Here is a 24,331-nt window from a genome sequence, read left to right as displayed (position 1 = left end):
CGTGTGTGTATAATTACACGTACTTTGTTATACCCTAGGTATACATACTTGAGTATTCAGATATACGGTAGGTATACCTAGTAGGTATGGGAGGTAGACCGTACACCATGCTCTATGGTCAACGTGCGGTCACGTTTCGTGGAGTACACACGTGGAGGCCTGGTTGCAAAGGGCTAATTGCAGCTGGTTGACACAGAGTTGGGTGCATATTCCGGAGTCAGGAAAGCGACATTGCAGTACCGGTATACAAGGACACACCACACGGTGATGGTGAGAAATTTGCGTGAGATGAGAATAACGGATAGAGAAGAGATTATTTCATCCTCTTTCGTTCGTTGGCGAACCTAATATATTTCAATTTTATGGCACGGACCAGTGACAGTATGAGACTCATTGTCAGCAATGAATTCACAGTTTGGTATTGATTATGAGCTCAGATGTGCACCACCGTGCATATTATTCGTTTAATTTACCGTGGAAGGAATACTCCTTTTGTGAAAATAATCTATTACGCTATAGCCGGTGAATATGGTGCATTTTTCGTAAATTACACGATACAATAACGCGAACATATGCATGCAAAATTGAATGAGTGAAATCTACAACACTCCAATACTTGTTGTGTATAATGTATTCTTTTCTATGTCTTGGTATATAATATTTTATAATTGGATTAATTCAATCAGGTTTTGCGTGTTTCGAAAGGCTACGTTTCTGTGTGATGCGAATTTTCATATGATTTCTTGTTTAGACACCTCAATCATGTCTGGTTTGTCAATTTGAAAAGATATCATTAGGTATAATAGTTTGTTTTTTTTTGTTGTGTTTTACCCGAAACCGGTTGTCAACTATTCAACAAGTTCTGCACGGATACTTTTCGACACGTAAAAATCGAAGGTAACAAAAAGTTTTGCGACACGTGTATAGAGTTAGCTTGTTGCTGCCGTAAAATTAACATTATAGGTATATGAAAACAGATAGATAGTTACGGTTATTACGGATTCCGTTACGTAATTCCTGCAGACATAAAATAAAGTTATTGTGCGGAAACAGAAGTCAAACTACTGATCCAGCGAAGATATAATTTTATCAGTCATTACTCTATAACCTTTTGCATCGTTAATTTGCAATTTTAACGGGAATCTGATTACGCTGACTGTTTGTTCGAGTTATTTCATGCAGGCATTGCATTAAAATTACATGTATGTGTACGTTAGCTTAAGCCGATGGAAGGAAAATTGTAAGTGAAAAAAATTCTTTGTTCCCTCCAAGATGACACTAATGCGTTACTTTAATATTTCATGCGTAGGTGGAGAACGTGAGCTTGTGCGTCGGGGCGCTTCGCGCACTCGGTGCAGACGTTGGGGCGGTGAATCCCGGTGAGCTTGCCTCCGGGTCCACCCTACGCCCCGTCCTGGCCCTTCTCTTCGCCTTGTCGCGACACAAGCAACGGGCCAAACAACTTCAAGACATGCCTCGGTGAGTCACGCTTTTGTTCACTTCAAGCTGTTTCCCGAACCACCTTCATGACTACTAATTACAACTGTAACAATTACTCGCTCCTGGAATCCCTATGATTTACTTGGAAAACAGTTTCAAAGCCACGCGCTGAGTTTCTTCGGAACTCGCACAAAGCTCAACTTTCCTGTGTTCTCGACTCGGAGGAAAACGGACCAAATGTGTTTATTTTTTATGTCCTCTCAGATTCATCATTTTCAAAATTTTTCAATTTTCAAATTGGTCTAGCTTTTGAGTTCAACTTCTTGCTAAACGAAGAATCCAAATTTGTATTACCTGCCAGTATTGACTTGGTGGAATCTGCAGCGATACGTTGGATTGGTAAGAAAAAATTCGTCGTCTCGGGTGACGCACTTTCGTTAATACGATTACCGACGGTGTTTTATCGGCCGGTAAGCTACCGACCCTCAGTGACTTGGCATCCGTCGGTGACGTTGTCGGCCGTTTGCCGCTTCGTTTCATCGGTTGGTAACATCGACAACTTCGAGACGTGCAGAAGAGTAGTTCGAATTTACTCTACGTAGATAAGAATAACGAAATGTCGAATGTCAGTAAAACCGTTCACAGCGGCACAAAGAAATACAAAAAATTGCCACCGATGGACCTCCCACTTGCGGTTTTAACGAGCATTACATGTATGGTTTTAACTAATAGAAACTCACATAAAGTGTGTCTACAATGAGCCATCAAAATTCATGTTGCAAAATTTCCTATTGCCATAAATGGTATCGATTACGAATTGTTCAGGGCTAGGCTCGAAATGAATTGAGCGAATCTATACATCCCAACAACGCCTGTTAGGAAATGATGATTAGAAAAAATAGACACTGGATAAACAAAAGTTATACGAGTCGCATCGTCCGTAAAACGGAAGATAGTTATAGCTGAACGATTTGTTTGGAGGCTCGATTCGTTCGGAGTAGAACAAATAATTTACATTATTTTCGAATCGCCCCTCTGCAGTCCAACTGACGACGAAACTCAGTTAATTATTCTTTCACGTAACGGAGATTCAAGGAGTAATAAAACCGTTCGTAAAAAGAAAACCGTGAGCGTTAAAGTTGGTAGTTCGAATATCCAGGCAAGCGCGGGCAGCAAGAAACGGGTATACGATTCTTGAGACTCAACGAGGTCTGAGCACTAAAGCATCCCGTCTAGATACTGGGGTAAGATAGCCTAAGTGCACCGAAATGCGGCGGATATCTGGTTACTTGCATCAAGATTCTCAGCAGCACCGTATTCTACTCAGGTCCAGTGTTATCCACATTTGTGTATGCGTATACGTATTTTGGTGTACCATACATATGTATGTTTGTGCACTGTACGTATTACATAGCTGTTCAAGTAGATAGAACACGAGCCCATACAACACATCAACCCATTCATTCAAACGAAATATACTCATTTCTACCTGCCTCAGGCTATTACAAGGCAAGTCTGCGGGTTCATTGTACAGTGGAGAACCGTATTTCGCAAAACAATATGCACTGTCAACAATGATCAGAGGAGATAACGACTCTGTTCAAACTTTGCGGGGAAGTTCTGTACCAACGGATGCTTATCTAGTTATTTATATCTGTTAGTAGGTACTGTACAGAGTTACGAGTACATTTGCATAACCGCAACGTTCTCGCTGTAGGAATCGAAACGCTGTAATTAAATTTAGCAGTCGCAAAATAATTACTTTCTCGAAAAGAAACGTCGCTAAGCTGCATGTCCTTCCGTCTTTTTCCATGCGATATCTAATACATTAACGAATGATTTTCTCTGTTATGCTCGAAAACGAAGATGGAGTCTGTCACTTATTCCCGGTAGCATTTTTGTCTTAATTAACAAGAAAGTAGAAGAAAAATTATCCAGAGGCTATGGGTCACGTGTATTCTGCGCCGCGCAGCTCGCAAGGCAGCCTGGCGACTTGGGGCCGAGACTTGAAATATTTTAATTACTCCGGGCGCAGTTAATTCTTAATAGCAACTGCCAGGGTGACGGTTAAGAGAGAAGTGTTCTGTGCTGGTGCCTCGTTCCCGCAGTGCAAAACAGGATCGTTGAGGAGGAGCACTTGCTCTCGGGGTTCTGGAGTTCTCAGTTGGAAATGTGTGTCTGTAATTGTGCGGTTCTCCCCCTTAGGAAATGAAGCTGTAATCTTGTTTGGCAGTTGAAGAATGAGTCTTGCAGAATTTTTAATCAGGCCACAATACTTGTTTCTAGTGCTTTTTACTCCTTGTACTGTTTTACCTGACTTTCTACTTCGTATTTTATTGTTAATACACTGTTTCCTAGTTCTGTTTTGCCAATGTATTAAACGTTCGCACTTATTCGTACTCGGTATGCAACATTAATCTACGATGATCATTTCAAAGGATCGAGTTACAATGTGGGTCGGCTAAAAGAAGATAAATCGTTGCTCCCGATTGTGATCACAGTTCTCGTATACAGCACGATAATCGTTTCACCGCGTGTACTCATTTATTAATGTAATTGTGCGGGATTGCCTTCGGAAACGAAGTTGTAATCTCGTTTGGCATGTTGAATAATGACCGTTACACAATTTCTTATCATATATCACGCACAATGTTCATTATTCTTTTTCTCCAACGTCGAGCGCGTTATAAGAGTCTCTTGTATCGCGTGCATATTTTTTCAAGGGACAATCGGTTTGCTCAGGTGCCTTGGACAATCGATTCGGCAACTCGATTTTAGGTTTAAAAAATTGTCCTATCTTTCGAAACTCACATTTAACAAATTCGCTCCGCCAAACGGACTGAAAGATGATATTGTCGAGAAGTAGTTAGTCGTTATTGGAAAATCAGCGGAAATGTCAGATAACTCAACACTCCCACGAACGTGAGAAACTCCGGCTTCTTCACGGAGGTGATTAAAATCCCATCCCAATGTGGATGCCGGCTCGTGTACTCATTTTAATACCCTGGACACCGAGAGCATATTAATACCGAGAACCCTTTGTGAAGCCTTCGGAGGTCTCTTACCATTTCAACAATGTACCATTATGCCACGCGCGGCTGTGCCGAGGCCATGCTGCGTGCAATGTACCTCATACCTGCGGTCGTAGGAGCCACCACCCATTACAATACGTTCGTCGGCGATGCTTTCAATGCGAGCCGATGTACATACGAGGAGGATACGAGGAGGATACGAGGAGTCACATAACACCCAGCAAACACAATCATCGGACGTGGATGGCTGCGCGAATACGCTCCGACACCTGGAACACATACACCGCGGGGCTTCAGGTACGAAGAGATGACGATAGGCAGTTCGAACGTGGCTGCTGGATCCATCGGCAACTGTACATAGCGGAGGAGGCGGCGAGTCGTGGGGCGCGCAACAATGCATCGTGAGCGTTAAAGTAAAAATCTTTGGAGAACCGGGTAGGGGTGCGATTCGAGCCACTCGGTTTCATCCTCGTTACCCATTCGTCCGCCCCAGGGGAAAGCGGCGACGCGATTGGCCATGCGCTCGACGAAGGGTCGGAGGGGAGGCTGCGGAGACGAGAGAGAGAGAAAGGCCATGTGGCTATGGGAATCGGCTCCTGCCTTCAGTTTCAAACAGACCATCAACGATGCCTACGCCATGGCCACGCCATGGGCTCCGTTGAACCTGCGCTCGGCGTTTGACAGGCGCATGTGAGCGGTGCGGTTTTCGAGTCAACGATACTGTTGCACCGGGACTTTTTTTTTTTTGAATATTTTATGTGGTTCTTTGTGATGTTTGGTTCGGGTTGAATCGGCCGCGAAAGTTTTTCTCTTTTTTTTTTTAGTTTTTCTTTTCTAATTTTCCTTGCGTTATGTTTATACGAATGCGACGGTAATTGATTGTACAAACTGCAACGGATTTCGGTGTTTTATTTATCGATGACGATGCGTTATCGACGCGTCGACGAAGGATCTTACTTTGGACACGTTGTATTCATACGGGGGTGAATTTATTCCAACCTCCAGACAGATTGTGCTTGACACATGCTGTCAAATTTAGTAAGCATAAAAAGGTTTCGTCCTCGGTTTTAGGCCACGGTAAATGTCCGTGCCGGTCGGAATATGATTTACGATTTTTACTGCTCTCACCGGTCGTCGGGTGAAGCATAAAAATTCACAAGCGATATTGAAATGTAGCGAGGGGGTGCGGAAGTTTTGTACCAGTTGCTTTAGTTTCGTTATTTTTCAAATTCTCGAAGATGCGTGATCCGGTATTTGTCCGCGAAAATCGTTTACCGTACTACGATGGTGATCGTAACATATCCGAATACAGCTGTGCGAGTTAGGCTGTAACAAATACCGATTTCTAGTGATATATAAATTTATACATAAATATTGTGAAACACACATAATCATTAGTATTAGCTGTCAAAGAATTATTTAAATTACGTGTATAATAAAATTACTACTCTCGGGATTTTAAAGAAAGTGATAAGAACCGAGTCCACGTCTTCCTTATCAGTGATAAATAAATTAACCTAACGTAAATATGGGAAATAGCAACAGCAACAGTAGCAGCAGCAGAAAAGCGCGCAGTTTGCCGAACTCACCTGAGGCTCACAGGTATTTTCCCCACTGTCACTACATATACGTGTAATATGTAAAATACTACTACTACCTGTGGGACTTCGAACACATCCGCTCAACCATAAATTCTCGGCGTTACTCGCGCTTCGATCTGTTATTTCTGCATTTGCAGACCTATCTCAACAGCCGGTGCAGATAATATCGCGATCGTAGCGCAGCAACAAAGGCGGGCTTTACAAATTATTACACGAGCTACTAGGTAGCGTGCATATCGAAACTCGGCAGTGATCGTTCGCTCGGATATTCGCTGGGCGATTCTCATTTGTTTCACGAGCCGTCGCGCAGGGCACTCGCGATCTATATTAAGATTGAAAAAATTGAAAACCAGATCCGAGAGTCGAGCCCTCTGCAGAGACCGGTTAGCACGTGGTGTCTTTTAACACCTTTTGCCTTCTATGATTTTAAAATAAACCGGTGGGACACGCAAGCCCGTTTCTTCGAACCGATTTCAAACCTCAACGTTGTTACTGTCGCGACGAATCGACTCGCCCGCACACATATTTCCACCGATCGGAAATCTGCACGGCGCGCGAATCGGGCAGGATTAAACGATATCGATAACATACGGAGGATAATCGACGCGAATTGGTGCTGCAATGGTTTCGCCGAAAATTAAGCTTACGTCCGATTCTTCGACTTCCACATTTACCGAGCAACGTTCGAATGATCAGAAATGCTAAATATCGACGGTCACCAGCCGAGAAGCGTAGGCGGACCGGCCCTCCTTCGAACACGAATGCATTACACAGGTACACTACGTTATGCGCCTTGAGGAGACGTTGGAAATATAAAAGGGGGTTCCCCCTGTTCCTGCAGCGACGCTGCGTCGGGCCACGTATTATACTACCGGCAGGTAAGAATGTTGCAGGGATGAGCAAAACGTGAAATAAGGAATGAAAGAAGGGAGGGAAACGAAACGAAACGAAACGAAATGAAATGAAATGAAATAAAGCGTATAGAAGATGTGAACGCGTTACAAGTCTGGTCATGCAAGGGACGTTTGTTCTTTCGTATCGTCTTTATAACCCAGTGCTTACACAATAGGTTGCACTAACGAGATGCAGTGCGCATTCTCTTTGTCCCAGTCGCCTCGTCGAGTTGTCTGAATTGCCCGAAAAAACGAGAAACACTCGACGAATTTCGAATCAGAGGAGAAGAATCATTTTTCACGACGAAATGTTAATTGGCATGCAAATCGGCGAAACACGTGAAGAATTCATTGCAATCGAAGACGCGCAATGGGAGAAAAGCCGAAATCAAAGACGCGACGGGGACTCGTTGAAAGCACGTGGAGCTGACCGATGCACTTTCTCCGATTCTTCATTCTTCTCTGTATCCCTTTGGTTCTCGGACGTGCGACTGCGGTTTGTCGATAATAATAAATCCTTTCTTCTCCCGGTTCTCTCCATCGACGTTCCTCCTCTACGCCGGTGCTGCGCAACGAGTTAGTATAACTCGTATATGTCTACAGTGCGTATATATTTATTATTACGCGGTATACGGTTTTTATCACGTTCAAATATCTTTATTTAGCAAACGAGTTCAAAGACATCGCAAGTGACTCAATGTTTTGGATTTGAATGACCACAGAAATAGATTCCTCGACTTCTGTGCCTTCGTATGCGTATATGTATTCCTATATACATATAAATACTGGGTATATAGCCAAGGCTTTTGTACATACGTGATACGTATGCACCTAACGGTGTATCGTGCGTATAGCAGTACATATAATATATAACACCGTACGTGCGTAATTTCACAGTAATTGTATCGTCGACTAGCCAGAGTGGTTCATTACAAGTCCCGTTTCTCGCCTGCTGCGTAATCGATCATATCAATAGTTTCATGTCCCAATTTTTAATTTGTTTTTTCATATTCTTGAAATTTACCGAAACTAATTAATTTATTTCTTTCTACGGAGATTGAACCTGCAGTTTTTATAGCAATTTAAACGTATGTACAGCTGAGGATTATTACTAAAACCAGTGCAGGCTACACTCGTTCAATTTTCGATTGGATTTTAGTCATAGATTCAGAGTTTGCCGCAGGCGACTTGTAGTTGATGCAATAATTCGCCGCTCTGCAGATTGGAGAATCTCATTCTGTAGAGGCCAATTGGATCTGATCTTTTTTCACACTAGGGATAAGATCATAAACCAGCTTTCTGTGTCAGCTGTTTTACCTCGTGTTAATATCAAACATAACACAAGTACTGTATTCGTTATCTTATTTCGTGAAAGTTGGAATGTGGAAACAATCGGAAGAAAAGATTAATTGGCATGAACCGCAATACGCTTCATCGAATTCATTATTTCATCCGTTTCCATTAAAGATTCGAGCTTTTGTATTTGAATTTAGCCCACACGCTTAATGACCGTTGTGGAAATACGACTGACAATGAATGACAAACTGCTGCCTGATATTCACTAATTTTTCAACACGGGTTGACACAAGCAATTAGTCACTTATTGTATACGGTATAATTTTGATACCGATTCCCGACAAAGAGGCAACGCCCTCGGTTTCTCTTTCTTCTCCCTGGGTCTTGCAGCCGGATTTTAATTACGTTTCGACGAAAGAAATCCATTCCGGAGGAAGTGCTATTAATATTATTTAAACGCGCGAGCGTTCATAACTCATTCTCTTAGCGTGGGGAGGGCTTCGAACCCCGCAACTGAGAGGGTGACAAAATCGAAATCTACCACTCGCCGGCGAATCCGTGTACTTACGTATCCCTCACAGGCCTGTAGAAACCGACAACACACTGAAATTCAGGAACGCGAACTCCTCTTGCCACCCCGTTGTCAATTCGTTTCTCCCTTCTCGATATTCGTCTACGGCAGCTGCTTTGTGTCCGCCTATTCCGCTTCGTTCGTCTCGAGATTTCGGTTTTGCTCCGGGGCTTTTCGTCTGTTTACAATCCCTTCATGCGGCCTCACGCCTGACACATGTTACAAGCTATTTGGGGGATGCATGGCTGTTCGGTCGCAGCAGCATCTCACGTGCTAGGAAGTATTTGTCGAAGTGATTGGTACTGGTTGATCTTCGACAAATGCGGAACGCACAGATTATGCATTGTCTCGTGATATTAAAACGCGACTCAACCTGCGTGTTAGCTCATTTATAAAATTCTTTTGACCGTCTTCGTTTACTCAAACTCACCCTAATCCGTTCCATTCATTTGAACAATATTATCTATTTTACAGACCATTTATCCTTATTACGAGCACGTTGCGTTACGTTACGTTCCAAGTTCGTACAGCCATGTTACGTTTGCAGTTATAATTGAACCAACCCGGTAAATCATTACGGTTTAACCAGGTGTAGCGGCAGGGATCTGTTCGAAGTGCATGCCGGGCCTAACGTAGTCGAGGCGGGTGGGTGTGGATTCTCTGGATTCGGAATATGCGACGTGGCGTGTACATATCGCGGCTGAACATTGCATAGTTACGCCCAGCTATAGTTGTACCTTTAACTCGCCCAGTATGTGCTCCGTGCACGTAGACGGATAGGTTCGCGTCCGTAATTCATTCCGGCAATTAGGGGTAATTGCGTGTCATACCCTCGGGCCAGCGCTCAAACCGTCTGTCCGTCTGCCTAACCAAGGAACGCCGTAAAGTGCGCTGAGCTGCACTCTCGGAGTGCAGGGTATATATTTAGAAGGGGTAGAGAGCCACCTTTCCTTCCGCAGCAAGAAGACGGAGAGTGAGACTACGGCATTCTCGGATAATGCACCATACAGGCTCAGTTTCGTGTCCGTTCGTTACTGATAGGTAGGTACTCGGGAGATCGATCATCCGCCTGAATATACTATGCACCTCGCGTAGTTATACTTATCTATAATAAGCTTTTGACGCTGGGTAAATCACGAGAAACCAACACCAGCTATCCCCCGCAGGAGTTGATTCTTATTTTGAACGAAACATTGAGAGTAAAATTTATCGTAAATGGTCAGAGGTGCTCACGAGCCCGTGAAACGAGGATTGTATGTAGTTTTAACGTAGCTTCGCCTACGATCGCATCGCGTTACAGGTGTTGAACATTTTACACATGACGAACCATCGCGAGAGCGAGTAAACAATAAATTCAGTCACTCGGATCGTTCAACTTCGAATGCTGTGCTGGTCTGGTCCAACGTTTAGAATTAATCTTGCATTATTATATTATACTTTGACTGTTCTACGGCGAATTTCACATCCGACGCAACATATTACACAGTGTCGAAATGAAATCACAGCTATTTTGGAGCTTGGGTTTAATTTAATCGCTTGACATTAGGTGTGCTATTGGGATCTAATATGTCCGTGTGCGTGGGAATGCTCAAAAGCAGCGATGAGGCATGACATTTTACACGCTGTAGTTTGTTTCCACGTTGCTGATCTAGCCTGTCGTTTCCAAAACGCGTCATACATATTTCATTCGCTTTTTAATAACAGGCATTTTTCACAAATGTATATCGCTATACATGCTATATATTGTATATTCAACAGAAGTCACAAATTTACGCTGTCAAATTTGTCTTCTTTTTCTGCAAGGGAAATAAATTGTCGACTTGGTTGGGGGGAAAACCCATGACATCCTGCATAATAATTACTTGGAGATAGCAATGACAAGTGTGCCATTTTCATTTTCAAACAATGTTCATTACCAGGTGATCAGGAATGATTAATACTCGACTTGCTGAACTAGAAAAAGAGGAATTCGAATTAGAAACATGTCATGCCGATAGCCGTGTTAAAATGAATGCGTTACTACTTGTAAAATTGAAGTTTCTGAATGTTGAAAAATCGTTATTTCAAGGATTATTCTGCAGGGTATATTAATTCACGTAATTCGCGAAGAACGAACTTTAACGCGGTACAAGCATTATGAAGCATTGAAATTTCCTGCCGTTCTGCTTGCACTTACAAAAAAATGTCGGGGCGTCTGTGCGGCGTGAACGGAGCCGAAAGATTTGCCACGCTCTCAGCGATGGCTCGTGTACGGCTCTAACACATATCGAAGCATTTGTGTATACTTGCATACGCCGCGTATGAACATACATTGAGGTATGGTGCCGGTTGGGCAGGTAAGGTATAAGCCGAGCTAGTCAGGCGAGCTCGACGAGCTGGTTCAGAATTAAAAGCAACAAAAAACGCTGCAGCGCCGTGCCGCCGCCGTGGACATATTTACGATATCAGATGCGCGTTTGCTCGCCCCCGCCTTTTTGGGGGGGCACACCTCCGGAATTCCTAAAGTCCAGCTTTGTTTCCGTCCTTCCACGGCTCTTCGTTGAGTCGAGGCACCTTCTTCCCCCGTCTCGTTTCGAGCGTCCAATGCATGTCGCTTCAGCCGGAGAATAGTACAGGTTGATTTTAAGATTCGTACATTATAATATACTCATCACGTAATTTCGTCGAAATATTGTGCAAGTGTACTTGTGATATTTTGAAAGTAGTCTGCCAATTTTTTTCACGTCGCAGTGACGCGCGGATATATTATATGGTGTGGTACAACGATTTCGCGATATCAACGATCTGCAATTTTCGCAACGAGCTTGCGACGGAAAGCTTTGTCAGCAGGATAAAACGATCCTTTCAACTTTTACGTCCTTCGCGCTTCTTCCAGTTCGCTGCTCGAACAGGGAAACCGACACCTGCGACGTAACTTCCGGCCACAATCTGCGGCTCGCCGCTGTTTCCCAGCATCCCCCTTGCCGGATCAATCGAATTATCAAGTGACAAGGGCAGAAATACACTCCCGCATTCATTATCTCTCTGTGGAGTCCCGGTTTACGATGCCGTTGTCGAAACGCCCCGCACCTCGAGTAACTGCCATGCCCTTCCGAAGCGTACAATACTCCGTAAAATTGGTGTATTTTTTCACCCTGTCCCTCCGCGGATTATGCGTATGTCCGCTGAGGCGCATGTTCCTGGGTATTTATTACACACGGAGGCCACTGTCATCCAATTGCAGAACCGCGTCACAACCCAACGGAGTTGGCGAATGCGTGCAGCACATGTGAGATCGCGAGGGGCCCGGCTAATTACCAGCCTCCCCCCTTTCCTCGTCTCTACACTCCATACGGATGAACGGACCGATGGACGAATGGCTCTGCCTTGGAACTTCCCCCGCCTAGCCGCATACACGCGGAATTCTCACTGCATCTGGATCCCGGGTGGAATTGTCGTTTGTACTTTTCTACACACCTATATAACGCTCCTCCGCTTGGACATGGGCACGGACGCGGACTCCGCCTGTACACCACATTTGTACGAAAGCACCGGACCGTGTTCCCTGCTGCTGATGAAAACACGTCATCTGCACACGCCGGTTATTTCCGACCGAAGAATATCAGACCGCCAGGGTGGGCACCCTGAGTGAGGTCGTGTTGGACACGTATGGCTTTCTTTGTTTCGGCATACGTAATCGATCCTACAATGGACCTAATGAGCAAAAAATATTGCATTTCGTATTCGGAGCGGAGGTCATTCTAATTGGAGATTCGGAAAATTCCAGGTTTCGCGGGAAATCGTACTGTGAAAATTGTACGCTGTGTTGAAAAATTCACTGCCAATTTCAGTACACACGACGCGGATCGGTGAATTAATGAACTGTATGAATTTGCCGTTACGAGAATGGATTGGATACCGCGAAACGTAGTTTCACAGTTGAACGTCAATTGAACTTTGAAACTCCGTCCAGACAAAGATCAACACCAAGGATGCAGCTTGGACTAGCCTCTAAAGACTTTTCGGTGCTTACGATCCAGGCTTTCTGCGGGAGTTGCTCTTTAAAAACCGGTCGAGAAGTGACGAGGAGGTGTTCTACCGGGCGGGCTGATGGCTGAAAAGCGAAGTGACTGAAAGTGTCACTTCTGGTAATATACCGTCACGTATATCGTGCTTATAGCTGAAAGTATGTAAATATTTGTATTATATGCACGTACTGAATGGAGCAGCCACTTGACACGAGCTGCCCACGAAATGGTGGGTGGTTAGACACCCTCGGCTGAGTCTGTACCCGGTCTGGCTGAATAACGAGCGTCAACTTGAATTAGGACCTTTTCGAGGTGTTAGCTACGCTCATCCCGACCGAACTCCGAGTATCCGGTTTCGTTGTGAATTATTACCGATGTATTTGTTAGCCATAACTTGCCGAAGGCGGACCAACAACCTTATAAATGAAGATTTTAACGAGTTTGAGATGATATTGTTGTAAGCCGTCCAATTCGCGGGTCTAATTTCGACGACGCGTGCGCGAGACTCTTTTGGATTTACGAGCCCAAAACGCTGAGAGACTAACTATAATTTACACCTGTGCTTACGATCGTAAGTTTTGAACAACGATCGGGGTGCTGGAAGAGGAAGGGGAGCCAGTCTGCAGCCTATCCGTTGCCAAGGCATTGAATCACTGCAATGCCGGGCCGTACAAACTGCTCGGCACAAACTTGACTTCGAGTTGTATTTCTTCCAAGCATATAACTCAGAGTCACGCAGCCTCCAAGTCGAACTTTGATGTCTACTGCATTTCGTCTCTCCCTCTCCCTATACCTATCCCTCATCCACCGAACTGTACGTCCCTCCGATTTCACGTGCTGCCCGCTTTTTGTTCCCCGCTGCACCGGCAGTGCAGACTCCAATTCCAAGATTTAATAAGTCCCTGGCGTGATGGAAATCTCGCGCAATCCATAGGCAACGCAATGTTCCTCCTGTGTCGCCGCTCCAGAAGCCAATTTCGCGCTAAAGCCGTTTCGCCGCCTTGAAAATTCTATTAAACTTAGTCGCCGGCTCCTCCCACGATTCGGCCGGGGGTTCTCTCTCCTTTGAGAATCGTCCGCCCGCGATACCGTCTCAGACTAAATATTTACCCTCTCGTGTATAACTTAACCAGGTTTAAGTTACGGCACCGGGAGACCGGGTTTATGGACCTTGATACACCGTGTGTGCTACCATTCACCGTGCGGTGTTCACCTCGTCACGATCGATTTGCGATACTGTGACGTTAAACATCCGCTTCATTCGCGCGGAATTCCGACATCGTATTTGCCAACTCGATCCCACGGGTTCACCGCCACTCCCGAAACTCTGCACGATGATCCCGTGATATTACATATACCGTGACCCGATATTCAGAAGCGTGCACAAAATTCACCCGTCGCCGTTATCGACTCTATTCTTATCTTCTTTATGTTTATGTGCATGCGCGCAAACTCTTCTCCTTCTTCTCCCACCTTTCATTTCATCGTTTCACGCATCAAACCCCACCGCCTACTATATAACACCGTATTGTATAAGGGTAGATTTTTTTCATAACGCGATATCGCACGTGCAATGGACATCGAGGGGGTTCAAAGAGATTGGAATATATATGTATATGTATAGAGCTGAGTAGACGAATTATTACGGGGAAAGAATCGAAGTGCTTTCATCTATAGAAATTTCCTTTTCATACATCAGTTTTCACCGGAAACTCACCCTGAATTTAAACTCTTCATATAACCTCTTTCCTGGTGAATTCATAGTGCAGTCTAACGATGGAAGACACTTTAATCGTGAAGTTTTTTTATCTCGTTAAAATGCTGAGACGATCCTTCAAGCTAGATTTGACAGTCCGGAGTAACAATCCAATTCATGGTCATAAATTTGTCGTAGCAGCTGCTTTTGTCTACGGTGAAATCTTCAGGCATGTGTGTACCGTGAGGAAACATTGACAAAGATTAGGTTTGAGCCACGCGTGTACCTGTATTGTCAACATACTTTGGCCGATGTTTTAGATGAGATTACCACGATACACTCAGCTGTAGTGACAGGAAGCTGCAGCTGCGGAACACGGTACGATATTAGTAGAGATTGTGAACTCGCTCGATTCTGCAAATTGCGCGACAAAGGAGGCGTATTATGGTCATGTCGTCACAGTCTAGTGATCGTAACTTTAAATTGCAAATTACCTTTCCCTTTCCTCGGCGTTGAAACAACCGCGGGTCCGTTTGCATTAATGATCAATCGCACACTCGATTAACCAGGCTACATCGCAAACGAACCCTAATCGATTCATAATACTTCTATTCGCAGCGTACACGCTATTATACGTAATTGCGAAATAAACGAACAGGCAGCACCTAACCGCTGACCGTAAAATTTCACCGTGTATCGGGAAATCACTGCATGTATTTCTTGACATAAGTACCCGATCATTCGGAGCACAAGGTTCATAAACCGTATTTCAATCCCGAAAGAAAATAGTCTACCGAAGGCATGACTGGTTTACTCGACCACTAAATTAACATTTCGAAATACAGGGAAGCTATGGGGTTCCTTTTTACGAGTTTGGGACGACTACATTTCACTCGTCACGAGAGTTTACACTTTAGTTCAGGTAGTTGTCGATCACAGCTGAAGCGAACGATCGCGTACAGTGGACGGACTGTGTTTTTTCTATTTAGCTTTGCTATCATGTAGGTACTTTGGTGAGATACCGCAATTACAGTATTGGTTACCAAACTCTCCCTAACTACTGTCGTACCGCCGACGTAAGGCGTACAGTTTTTCTTGGTGAGAGCATAACGTGGAGCAGCGTAGAGTTTCATTATTATTATTCGGTTTACATAACTTTTCATGCGATGATGTTACTCTTACAATTAGTTACTCTTGTGTTACTTTAGCTTTCATTATGATCACATAATGGCGTACCCATTTTGTAATTGTTTTTCAATAAGTAAGAAAAGGTTCACCGAGTCCTTTGACATTTGTTTTCAAACGTGTTTCGAAGGAAATTTCACACCGCAGTGGTACGAAAAAGGTACGATAATCAAACCAGTAAGGTAGGCTTGCGAGTATAATTATCTATCTCTGGAGATTTTCATCGACTAAAACCGGTCGAAGAACCTGGCATGCGATATAAGGAGACGGCAAATTTGCGAGCATTCGGTATGTGGAGAGTGAAGTGTTTTGTTACATGCTTCCGTACGAGTACCTACCACCTTATAGCTGCGAGAGTAATATACCAAAGTTGCGGAGCCGCATAGTGGAGATCGGAATGCTTGGCATCCTTACCTCGCGGTGTTTCAACGCGGGCGGACATGTTATTTCGAGATAAATTTCCCGACAAATTATATCTGCGATAGTCCGAAGCCTCGGAGGGTGAAGTATGACGTCGAGTCGACGAGACGGTGGAAAACTCCGAGCCGTGGTTATAAATCAACCGTTCAACGAGAAACATCCGAGCTATCTCTGCTTTGAGATAATTTTTCGCTTCGCCCTTTCGCGGTCGACCGTCTCGTTCGCTTTTCTAGCGAGACAAGAGCCAAGAAGCACCCAATCGGAAACTTCCACCGCCGGCAAAGAGGTTTTACCGCTCTCCTTCTTTCGGGAAAAGATAAGAAAATATACGTCTCAAATTCTCACCATCACAACGCACCCGATTGTGGAGAGCTTAGAATTCTTTCGCTTGTAGATACCTACCTTCGCTGAAAATTCCTTTGTTGCACCGGCAGGTGCCAGGCAGGTGCATCTCGCACTGCAGACTTAGAGAGAAAAGAAATCGCATAAGCCGATAGGCTGTAGACTTTGATTGTATCGGAGCATGTCAAACGCGTGTCGAGATGTGCTGGAATTACTTGAAATATTGTATTTGCTCATTGTCAAAATGAATATTTGAACTCGGGACGATTTCCGAGTGTACGTTATACGAGCACTCCGAATTTGTTGGAAATTCACTTTTCTCTGACTGTTCCTAATAAAGTGATCGCTCCGAAGTGATTAATGTTGAACTTGAGTTGTCTCATCGCGACTTGGCGTAATTCGCGTAGTTACACTCGGGCATGTGTTAAGAATTTGCGAAGTTAGATGAGATCCCGGGTTCTCCTCGCGAAATGATCGTTACGCGGCTCGGCTAAATTCCGTCTCATTACACGACGACAGTCAAGTGTCGTCAGGCAGCACTTTGCCGTCACCTTTAACGTAACGGGTACACGAGCGTACGCGTGTTTTACGCGATATAGTTTAGTAAACATAACCGCGTGCCGTGCCATTCGTGAGTGTTAATCATGTCCGGCTTGCGTAGAGAAGCGAATGCGGGACACGCGACAGAGTGGACGAACCTACGTGTGTCTGGATGCATGATTATGAACCGTGTCCGAGAAGATGGATTTCGACGGTTTGCTGGAATTTATGCAATTTACGAAAATAGAATTAATATCTAGTCAGATTTCGGTGTTCCGACGTAGTATCGGGGACAAACAGAGCTTAATCCCGCTGGTCTGAGATATTTTATACACTGATCCAACCCTCGATCGTCAGTATTTTCTTCTTGCGGTCTGACAAGGAATCTGAGACTTCCCTCCACATTCCTTCACCCCTTCCTCGTCTCCATTCACATGTGAATCAAGTAACACTGGCTGCAATCCGAATCGTTGATATGTACGGTCGTTTCACCCCGCGTGTGGAGAGGCTTGTAATGTCTACCGTGGGTGGAGCGTCTGGGATTCATGCGTGTGTACTATGAATACAGTACGTATCGAAGTACAGGAAACTGATACAGGCGATAATTTCTCGTTTGCAATAGAGTAATAAATTTGTCTGCATGGACAAATCGTTCCTTAAATAATTTCGTTCAATTTGATTACAGATTGCCTTCGCCCTACAACAAGCAGGCGGGTGTCGCCGGCCCGGGAGGTCAGGGTGGAACCAGCATCCCCTTGCCTGCGACGGTCGCTGCCACGAGAAGATGTCCTCCGGACAAAGTCAGGCCTGCACCGTCGCCGGCTCACCAAACGCAACTCGGTTAGTCACCGCAATCAATACTAATACATTATTCATGCCTGATTAAATTACCGATATTCTTAGTTCTGGTCACGGGGAAAATCCGTCGTCTATCTAAACGTAGACGCATAATGTGTCAAACGGACATCAGGGGCCGTAAAGGGTCCTCATTCGACCGGTTTTCATCCGAACTTTAAAGCATGATGTGCGTTGTTATCGACCGTTCATGGAAAAACTTTGTCTTATACCTATGCTTTCACATTAGGTTAAATCTATACGAACGAAAATCGAAATGGCAGAAAAAGTACACGGAAAAACGGGTATGCTAAAAATTTGCATGCGATGTATGGTGAAAGACGGATTTCCCATTGCAGTATCAGGATTATTCCGATTCTGTAATGCAACACTCAATACAACTTCAGTACAATGTTCCACCCAGCATAAAACCAACACTCGTACGAAGACAGCAAATCTATCCGTTACTACAGCATTCGTGATTCTTAGTATAGGTATATCCTTATATACGGATATATTGGGCATCGCGTGCTGTGTTTCGATTTAGGAATAACAGTGTAATTTTGTTGTTTTCCATTAGGTGTTTATTTCAAGCGGTTGTCCTAAAGATTTAGTAAATTAAACGTGAAACGAGTCCCCGGTCGGAGGAGGGCGGGTCAGTGGGAATTCCGAGCAGAGATTCCGAGCGAAACGATTCGTGAATTATTTAAACGCCACTCATCTGGCCGGACCGAATTGCGTCGAGTTCACTCTCTCGTCCTCCGCGGACCGACTTCCCCCAGGGGTCTTGCGTACCTTGTAGGTTTGTGAAAATCTTCCCGCTGCCCGTTGATTATACCTATACGCGGGGTTGCGAAAGAGGGGAAAATTAAATTCGGCTTTCGAAGGGGAATGGGTTTTGGTTTAACGGAGAAAACCCCATTAGCCCCCGTCAAGCCTTCCGCCTTTTAGCAACCCTTTGCGCATTTTGGAGCGTTTTAAGAGATATGGCCGCCGCCTCCGCCACGCAGCCTCTCCACCGTGCAGCAGGGGTTAATGCTGCACGCGTCTATAAGCGAGTCTGCGTGTCCCTCAGCACCCACTGTGCATCCACACAAATGCAACATCGTACAGCCAGCGCCCATATTATCCCCGCTTTCACGTCCACCTCTATACCAAAACTCCTCCATGCCTATGGGGTGCAACCCCATAGTTTATACTTTGCTCCATAATTCCAACTCCCGTGCCTAGGGCTCCCAATGTTACTGACCAGATGTGCACGCTGATTCTAGAGGGTTCTCAACGGAACGATTACTTCTTGCTTCTTTGTGCCGGCTTCCCAGCATTCGTATGCCCGCTGATAAAACGCGAGGGTTAATTCGGGCGGAGTTTTCTTTGAATATTACTGATATTGAGTGGATTTGATGCGTGTATTATACATACATGGATGATGGAGGGGGAAACAGGGAATCGCAAAAGTAATCGTACGTATGTCGTATTTAGTTTGTACATGCTCGAATTAGACAGTCTTTATCGAGCAATAAGGGCACAATTTCGCGATTGCGGACTTTCAAACGGTGCTTGTATCACATCTGCGAATAGGTCTTTGAATTTCCTGTTTTTTACGATCCTGAAGAATTGATACGAATGCTCCAGAGAACAATCTTCGTTAACAGCGGCACCGAGAGATTCATTTTGTAAAATGCAATGGCTCTTAAAACTATACTTATTTTATAGCAACAAGATTTTTTTCTCGCTTAAAAAGTTACAAATCTGATTGACAAAAGTAAAAGTTGATCGAATCGTTGTTCAGGGAAGCTTTACCTACTGTAAATATCTCTTGAGAGCATAGGATCTGATCGATGTATGAGCATACGAGAGCTTGTGGATGAAAAAAAAAAAAAAATAGCATTAATCAGTTCAACGGAGAAAAGAGATGTAGAGAGATAGAGAAAGAGCCGGAAATACAGATGCATGGGGATAAAAAAATACACGTCACGTACTGGTAAGACAATAAATACTTCATTAACGAGCCTGACTTTTTTTTGAAATCTTTTCTTGTGTTCAATTAAAACACTGCCAGTGCGTTGCATGTACGAAACATTGGACTGACAATGAGAATCCGTGGCACAAATAAATCGAGGAACTCAAAACCCGGTTGAGAATCTCTGGTTACGTTTAGGGGATGCTGCTGCGCGTTCTGCGTTGGTACATATACCCTACATCAAAGCGCGTGTCTCCCTGGATACGGACGGCTACGTCGACGCCGCGGCACCGTCGAGGACGCCCGGTAGAAATAGACGCGGGTCCCTGTTTTACGATACAGTTTTGAACCGTTTTTTTCCACTCTTCTTTCTCCTATCTCTACGATTCTCCGTCTCTTCCTTTTTCCCCATTCCGACGGCTCGGCTCATGCCGTTCTTATTTATTAGATCCTTTAGTCTAGACTCGGCTGGAGCAGATCTAGCCCTAGGTCAGGATTTTACTTTACGGTAGTTTTACCGAGGGAATAACAGACAACTCGGTTATTTGTAAGACTTAATATTCACGCACGATTACGTGTATCCGTCTCGTAAACGTCCCAGGCAACGATCGCTGTTTGTGAACGGGGCCGAGAGCTTAAAAGCGTCGCAACGCTGAAGGGCTCTCTCTGAACATAGGCACAGGGATGAGGAGGAACCGATGGATGCACTATAACCGTGCACTAAAGCAGAAAGAGAGAGATTATGCGAGGAGCGGAGAACCGACGACTCACTAATTCACCTTCGGTACATGCCGGCGGTACGTCTTGGGACTCGGGGTGCATCCCTCGTCGCTGATTCTACCGGATTCAACGCTACTTAGCACTTAACGCTTAGGAGCCAGTCAGGAAGCTGCAGTCATCCTGCTGCCGACTCGGGTATTGCACGGAGCCGAGACGCGAAGCTGCACCAGATACCGTGAGGAGGGTTGAGGGGGTTGCCCATGAAATTTATCAAGTTTATGGGGTGGCAGAAGTTAAGCTGCCGCCCAGCGCGTCTATATGGGGTCTGCCCAAGTGTTATGAAAATGATGATTTTTGGGGAAAGATTTCCCCGGAGGGTTGTAACAGATAATTCGACACGCTGCAAGTATCTTATGTATACGTATACATATATAAGTAAGCGTATCTATGTAGATATGGATATACGCCGCAACATCTTGCCAACCTTCTTTTTATTCACCCGCAGCCGTTTCAGCGATCGTGTCACTTTATTTGAAACGTTCGATGGAGCGTGAAAAAGTTGGAGAAAATCTGTGTATAACCTTATACCCGAATTTATTTCTCTGACTGCGAGATGAAGGATCATATAGATCTTGATTGTGCTGCGGATTGTAAAGATATTCGGTATACCTGATGTGTATATGAGGAAAAGTTGAAATAAACATAGCGGTACTGGAATGATTTTCGTAATCCCCCCCCAGGCGTAGTTATATCTTGAAAAGTAACGCTCTCGAATATGAGAAGGCAAGGAACTGGATGAGAAGTTTCGCGGGTGGATTGAGGGACTAATTAGTACCGCCTAGACTGACGGAGCGAGCAATGATAGTTTCCCGGGAGTTGGACTCGGACCCGCCGAGGTAATCCGGGTGAAATCTCGCAGTGTCTCAAGTAGTTTCAGCTCCTAGGAAGGAGGGGTCACCCTGCAGAGTGTACGTAATGGTCGTACGCGCAGGGATGTTAGTTTCGAAGGAGGGCGGTGGGAAATATTCGTCAGCACTGATATAAAGTATCTCCGTCCTGACTCGGGTAACGATCTAACGTAAGAACTAACGAGGCCCGAGAAGAGGAGCAATGGATCTACAGCAGAAGAGTAAAATGGGGCTAGAAAGAGGTCGTCACAGAGGAAGAGAAAAGCAGGAAGGGGGTAAAACGACAGAGAGTAAACCTCGGACCGGTCCTTAACCCGGTTCGCGACCATGTCAGGGGTGCTTGGTTCGAAAAACACGCGAAAAAATGTCACGCTGTCGAACCACGTGTCAGATATTCGAAGTTACTTAGGCTGAGAAGTACTGCCCGAGAACATTTGCGGGCCTTTAAATCTCTCCGGTTAAAAATACAACCCTTCGGGTTATTCTCTTTCTCTCTCCCTTTTTCTGACTCCGTGCGGAGGGACTCGGTTTATACATCTACACATGTACGTACGATATGAGCATAGTTGCCACAGCGTGACCGTCCGTACTGTTTCTCGGTAATACATGTGTACGCATCATCCGGATAAAGATTCGGAGTACTATTAATATATCAGGGGGTTCAAAACAACGAGACTCGGCTTGAAACCTTTGTTTCGGAAATTCAAGTTGCAGGTTACGCATTTATGGGTTGAGTCACGGCTGATCATCCAGAACTTGAATCATGTAATCAAATACTGACGCTGTCAAACATCCGTGATCCTCTTATCGGTCATGACTCGTTTTCTGTAACTCAATCACGGGTGGTGAAGTAACTTTAGCGTTTCACCTGCTTCCCGACAGGTCAAAGCGGCGTCAATTATAACACAAATTACAGAATAACCCCCTTGAGCGATAAAAGGTATTGCACCTTGAGAAGGTCATATTCAATCGTGACACGCAACTCTTTCCCGAGTCGCATAGTCGGCGAAAGGGATCTTTAGATAAGCTCGATTTGATTCGACTCGATTTTCACGGCGTGTGACACTGCGGCCTCGATGCTCATGAAGTTGACGACAACGCTGGCTCCACCACAATCAAGAATTTAAATAATTCACAACGACACCGAGTACCTACCTGTATACAGCAGAGGTTTATTAAAATTATTGGTGGATATGATTCCGCGACGAAATCCGTGGAACCGACCCGTATGCGGGGATGAACGCGGACCAATAGAAGACTAATGAAAGCGAGACTTGAATCTAATTGGTCGCAACGGCGTGGGGAGCAGGGTTATGGGCGGTAGTGTGCGCTAGTGTGCGTGGCTGGATCTTTCTTCACTCACGTGAGATTTCCGTCGATGCAGCAATTACATGGAAATATTGTGCCGAGGTCCCCCGTGCCTCCCTCACAACGGTGCTTTGGGGCTGAAGCCAGGCTGATTCTCAGGCCTTGGTTTCTGCGCGTTACCCCCACACCATACGGGGTGCGAACCGCGTTTACGTGCGCCGGTCGGCGGGTGTCGGGGGTGCTGGCGCAGGTACTCGAAACCCGTACCGTAGAGTCGGAGACCGACCGAGACCCGGCCGCGAGCCGAGGTCTCATGATCCATGAAAAACGCACACACCTCGGTTGATAAAAGAACACCAACACCGAGCCGCGTGGGCGGCCTTAAACAACGAGACGGAGAGCCGAGGCCGCGAACACGGGAGTGAGTCGGTGTTACCTCGCTAAAGGAAATGTCGGAAATAAAAATCAGTTTCTCGAGGGAGGCTGCACCGAGAGGTGCAGTTGCGCTGGGTGATGTGGTTTTTATAAATTTTTACCCACTGATCAACGGATTAATCGCCGACTCCGAGCCAATTAGAGAGTATTTTCTCCTTCTCAACGCCACGATGGTCACGGACTTCGTGTTCGCTGCAAGGGTGAGTTCAATGTCGGTGTTGTCTTTTTGTACTTTACGTTATAGGGTCCTGGTCGGAAGATGATGCGGCCGTTAGTTCGTGTGCGTGAGTTGAGCAAGATTTTATATTTTTTGTTTTCTTCGCATTGTCGCACACTTGCATCGTCTCGACATAAAAGTTCGACGATATCAAGAGCACTCCGGATAATGCATGGTATCAGAATGATGAGCAATTGTTCATTTTCTCAGACTTCTGCGTGCGGACATTTTTTTGCTGCTCGGACTTTAGGCGTCAGAGATTTTCTGTAATTGTGAGTCGGTCGGAAGAAGGGGTGCGTACTTTGTCGTTATTCGTGAATCATGATTATAGAGCGGAGTTGGCGAATCCGTGAATACGGACCCTTCGGTACGAAGTTTCGGGACAAGTGTTCGTCAAATTCCAATTGAATTCAAGCCATTTGGCATCGTTGAACACTACCTACCCTTGATTCGTTTCCGTTTTACCGTCATTATCGAAACGGAAATCACTGCTTCTATACGAGGGTCCGATCACTTACTTCGGATTATCGATTCTACTTAGACAGCCGGAATCATGTTTCAATCATTTATTTTTCCCATTCCTTCGCTCTCCTCGATGCAAGTGTTAGACTCTGTCGCGTATAAGCAATACTTGAGATCTACCTGGGGAGTTTTAGACCATCACCATGTCAACCGCCGAAACATTCTTTCCCTAGATTTATTTTCTCATTTCCTGTTCGCTATGAGCCCGGTTCGTGAATATGCGTCGATAAAATTCAACGACACGAAGGGGTGACCCCACGAAATATTTGTACCGGAAATAAAGAAGCTTATAATTTTATTCCTCAGTCGCAATCGCGTGTACTGATCTTGCCCACGCCTTGGTTACGATTGTGTTCCACGCACTGACGGCGATACAACCTGCAGACTGCAGGATTTGTCGC

General features: G+C 45.0%; 1 protein-coding gene across 4 annotated transcripts in view; it reads left to right on the top strand.

Annotated features, from left to right (window-relative positions):
• The window catches only part of LOC124300594 (protein sickie), a 173,584-nt gene that overhangs the window by 82,354 nt on the left and 66,899 nt on the right, over nt 1-24,331 (top strand). For 3 of the 4 annotated variants that reach the window (XM_046754863.1, XM_046754862.1, XM_046754866.1), the window contains 2 exons: nt 1,310-1,479; nt 17,709-17,863. In XM_046754863.1, the coding sequence (XP_046610819.1) occupies nt 1,310-1,479; nt 17,709-17,863 (325 nt within the window). Of the gene's footprint in view, nt 1-1,309; nt 1,480-5,947; nt 6,075-17,708; nt 17,864-24,331 lie in introns of those variants that run through there. The other variant, XM_046754865.1, reaches the window with a different exon arrangement.

This window comes from Neodiprion virginianus, chromosome 3, assembly GCF_021901495.1.
Source record: "Neodiprion virginianus isolate iyNeoVirg1 chromosome 3, iyNeoVirg1.1, whole genome shotgun sequence".
In the NCBI taxonomy this organism is placed as follows: Eukaryota; Metazoa; Arthropoda; class Insecta; order Hymenoptera; family Diprionidae; genus Neodiprion; species Neodiprion virginianus.
The sequence above is the reverse complement of the archived record's forward strand: the minus strand, read 5'-3'. Positions and strand labels throughout refer to the sequence as shown.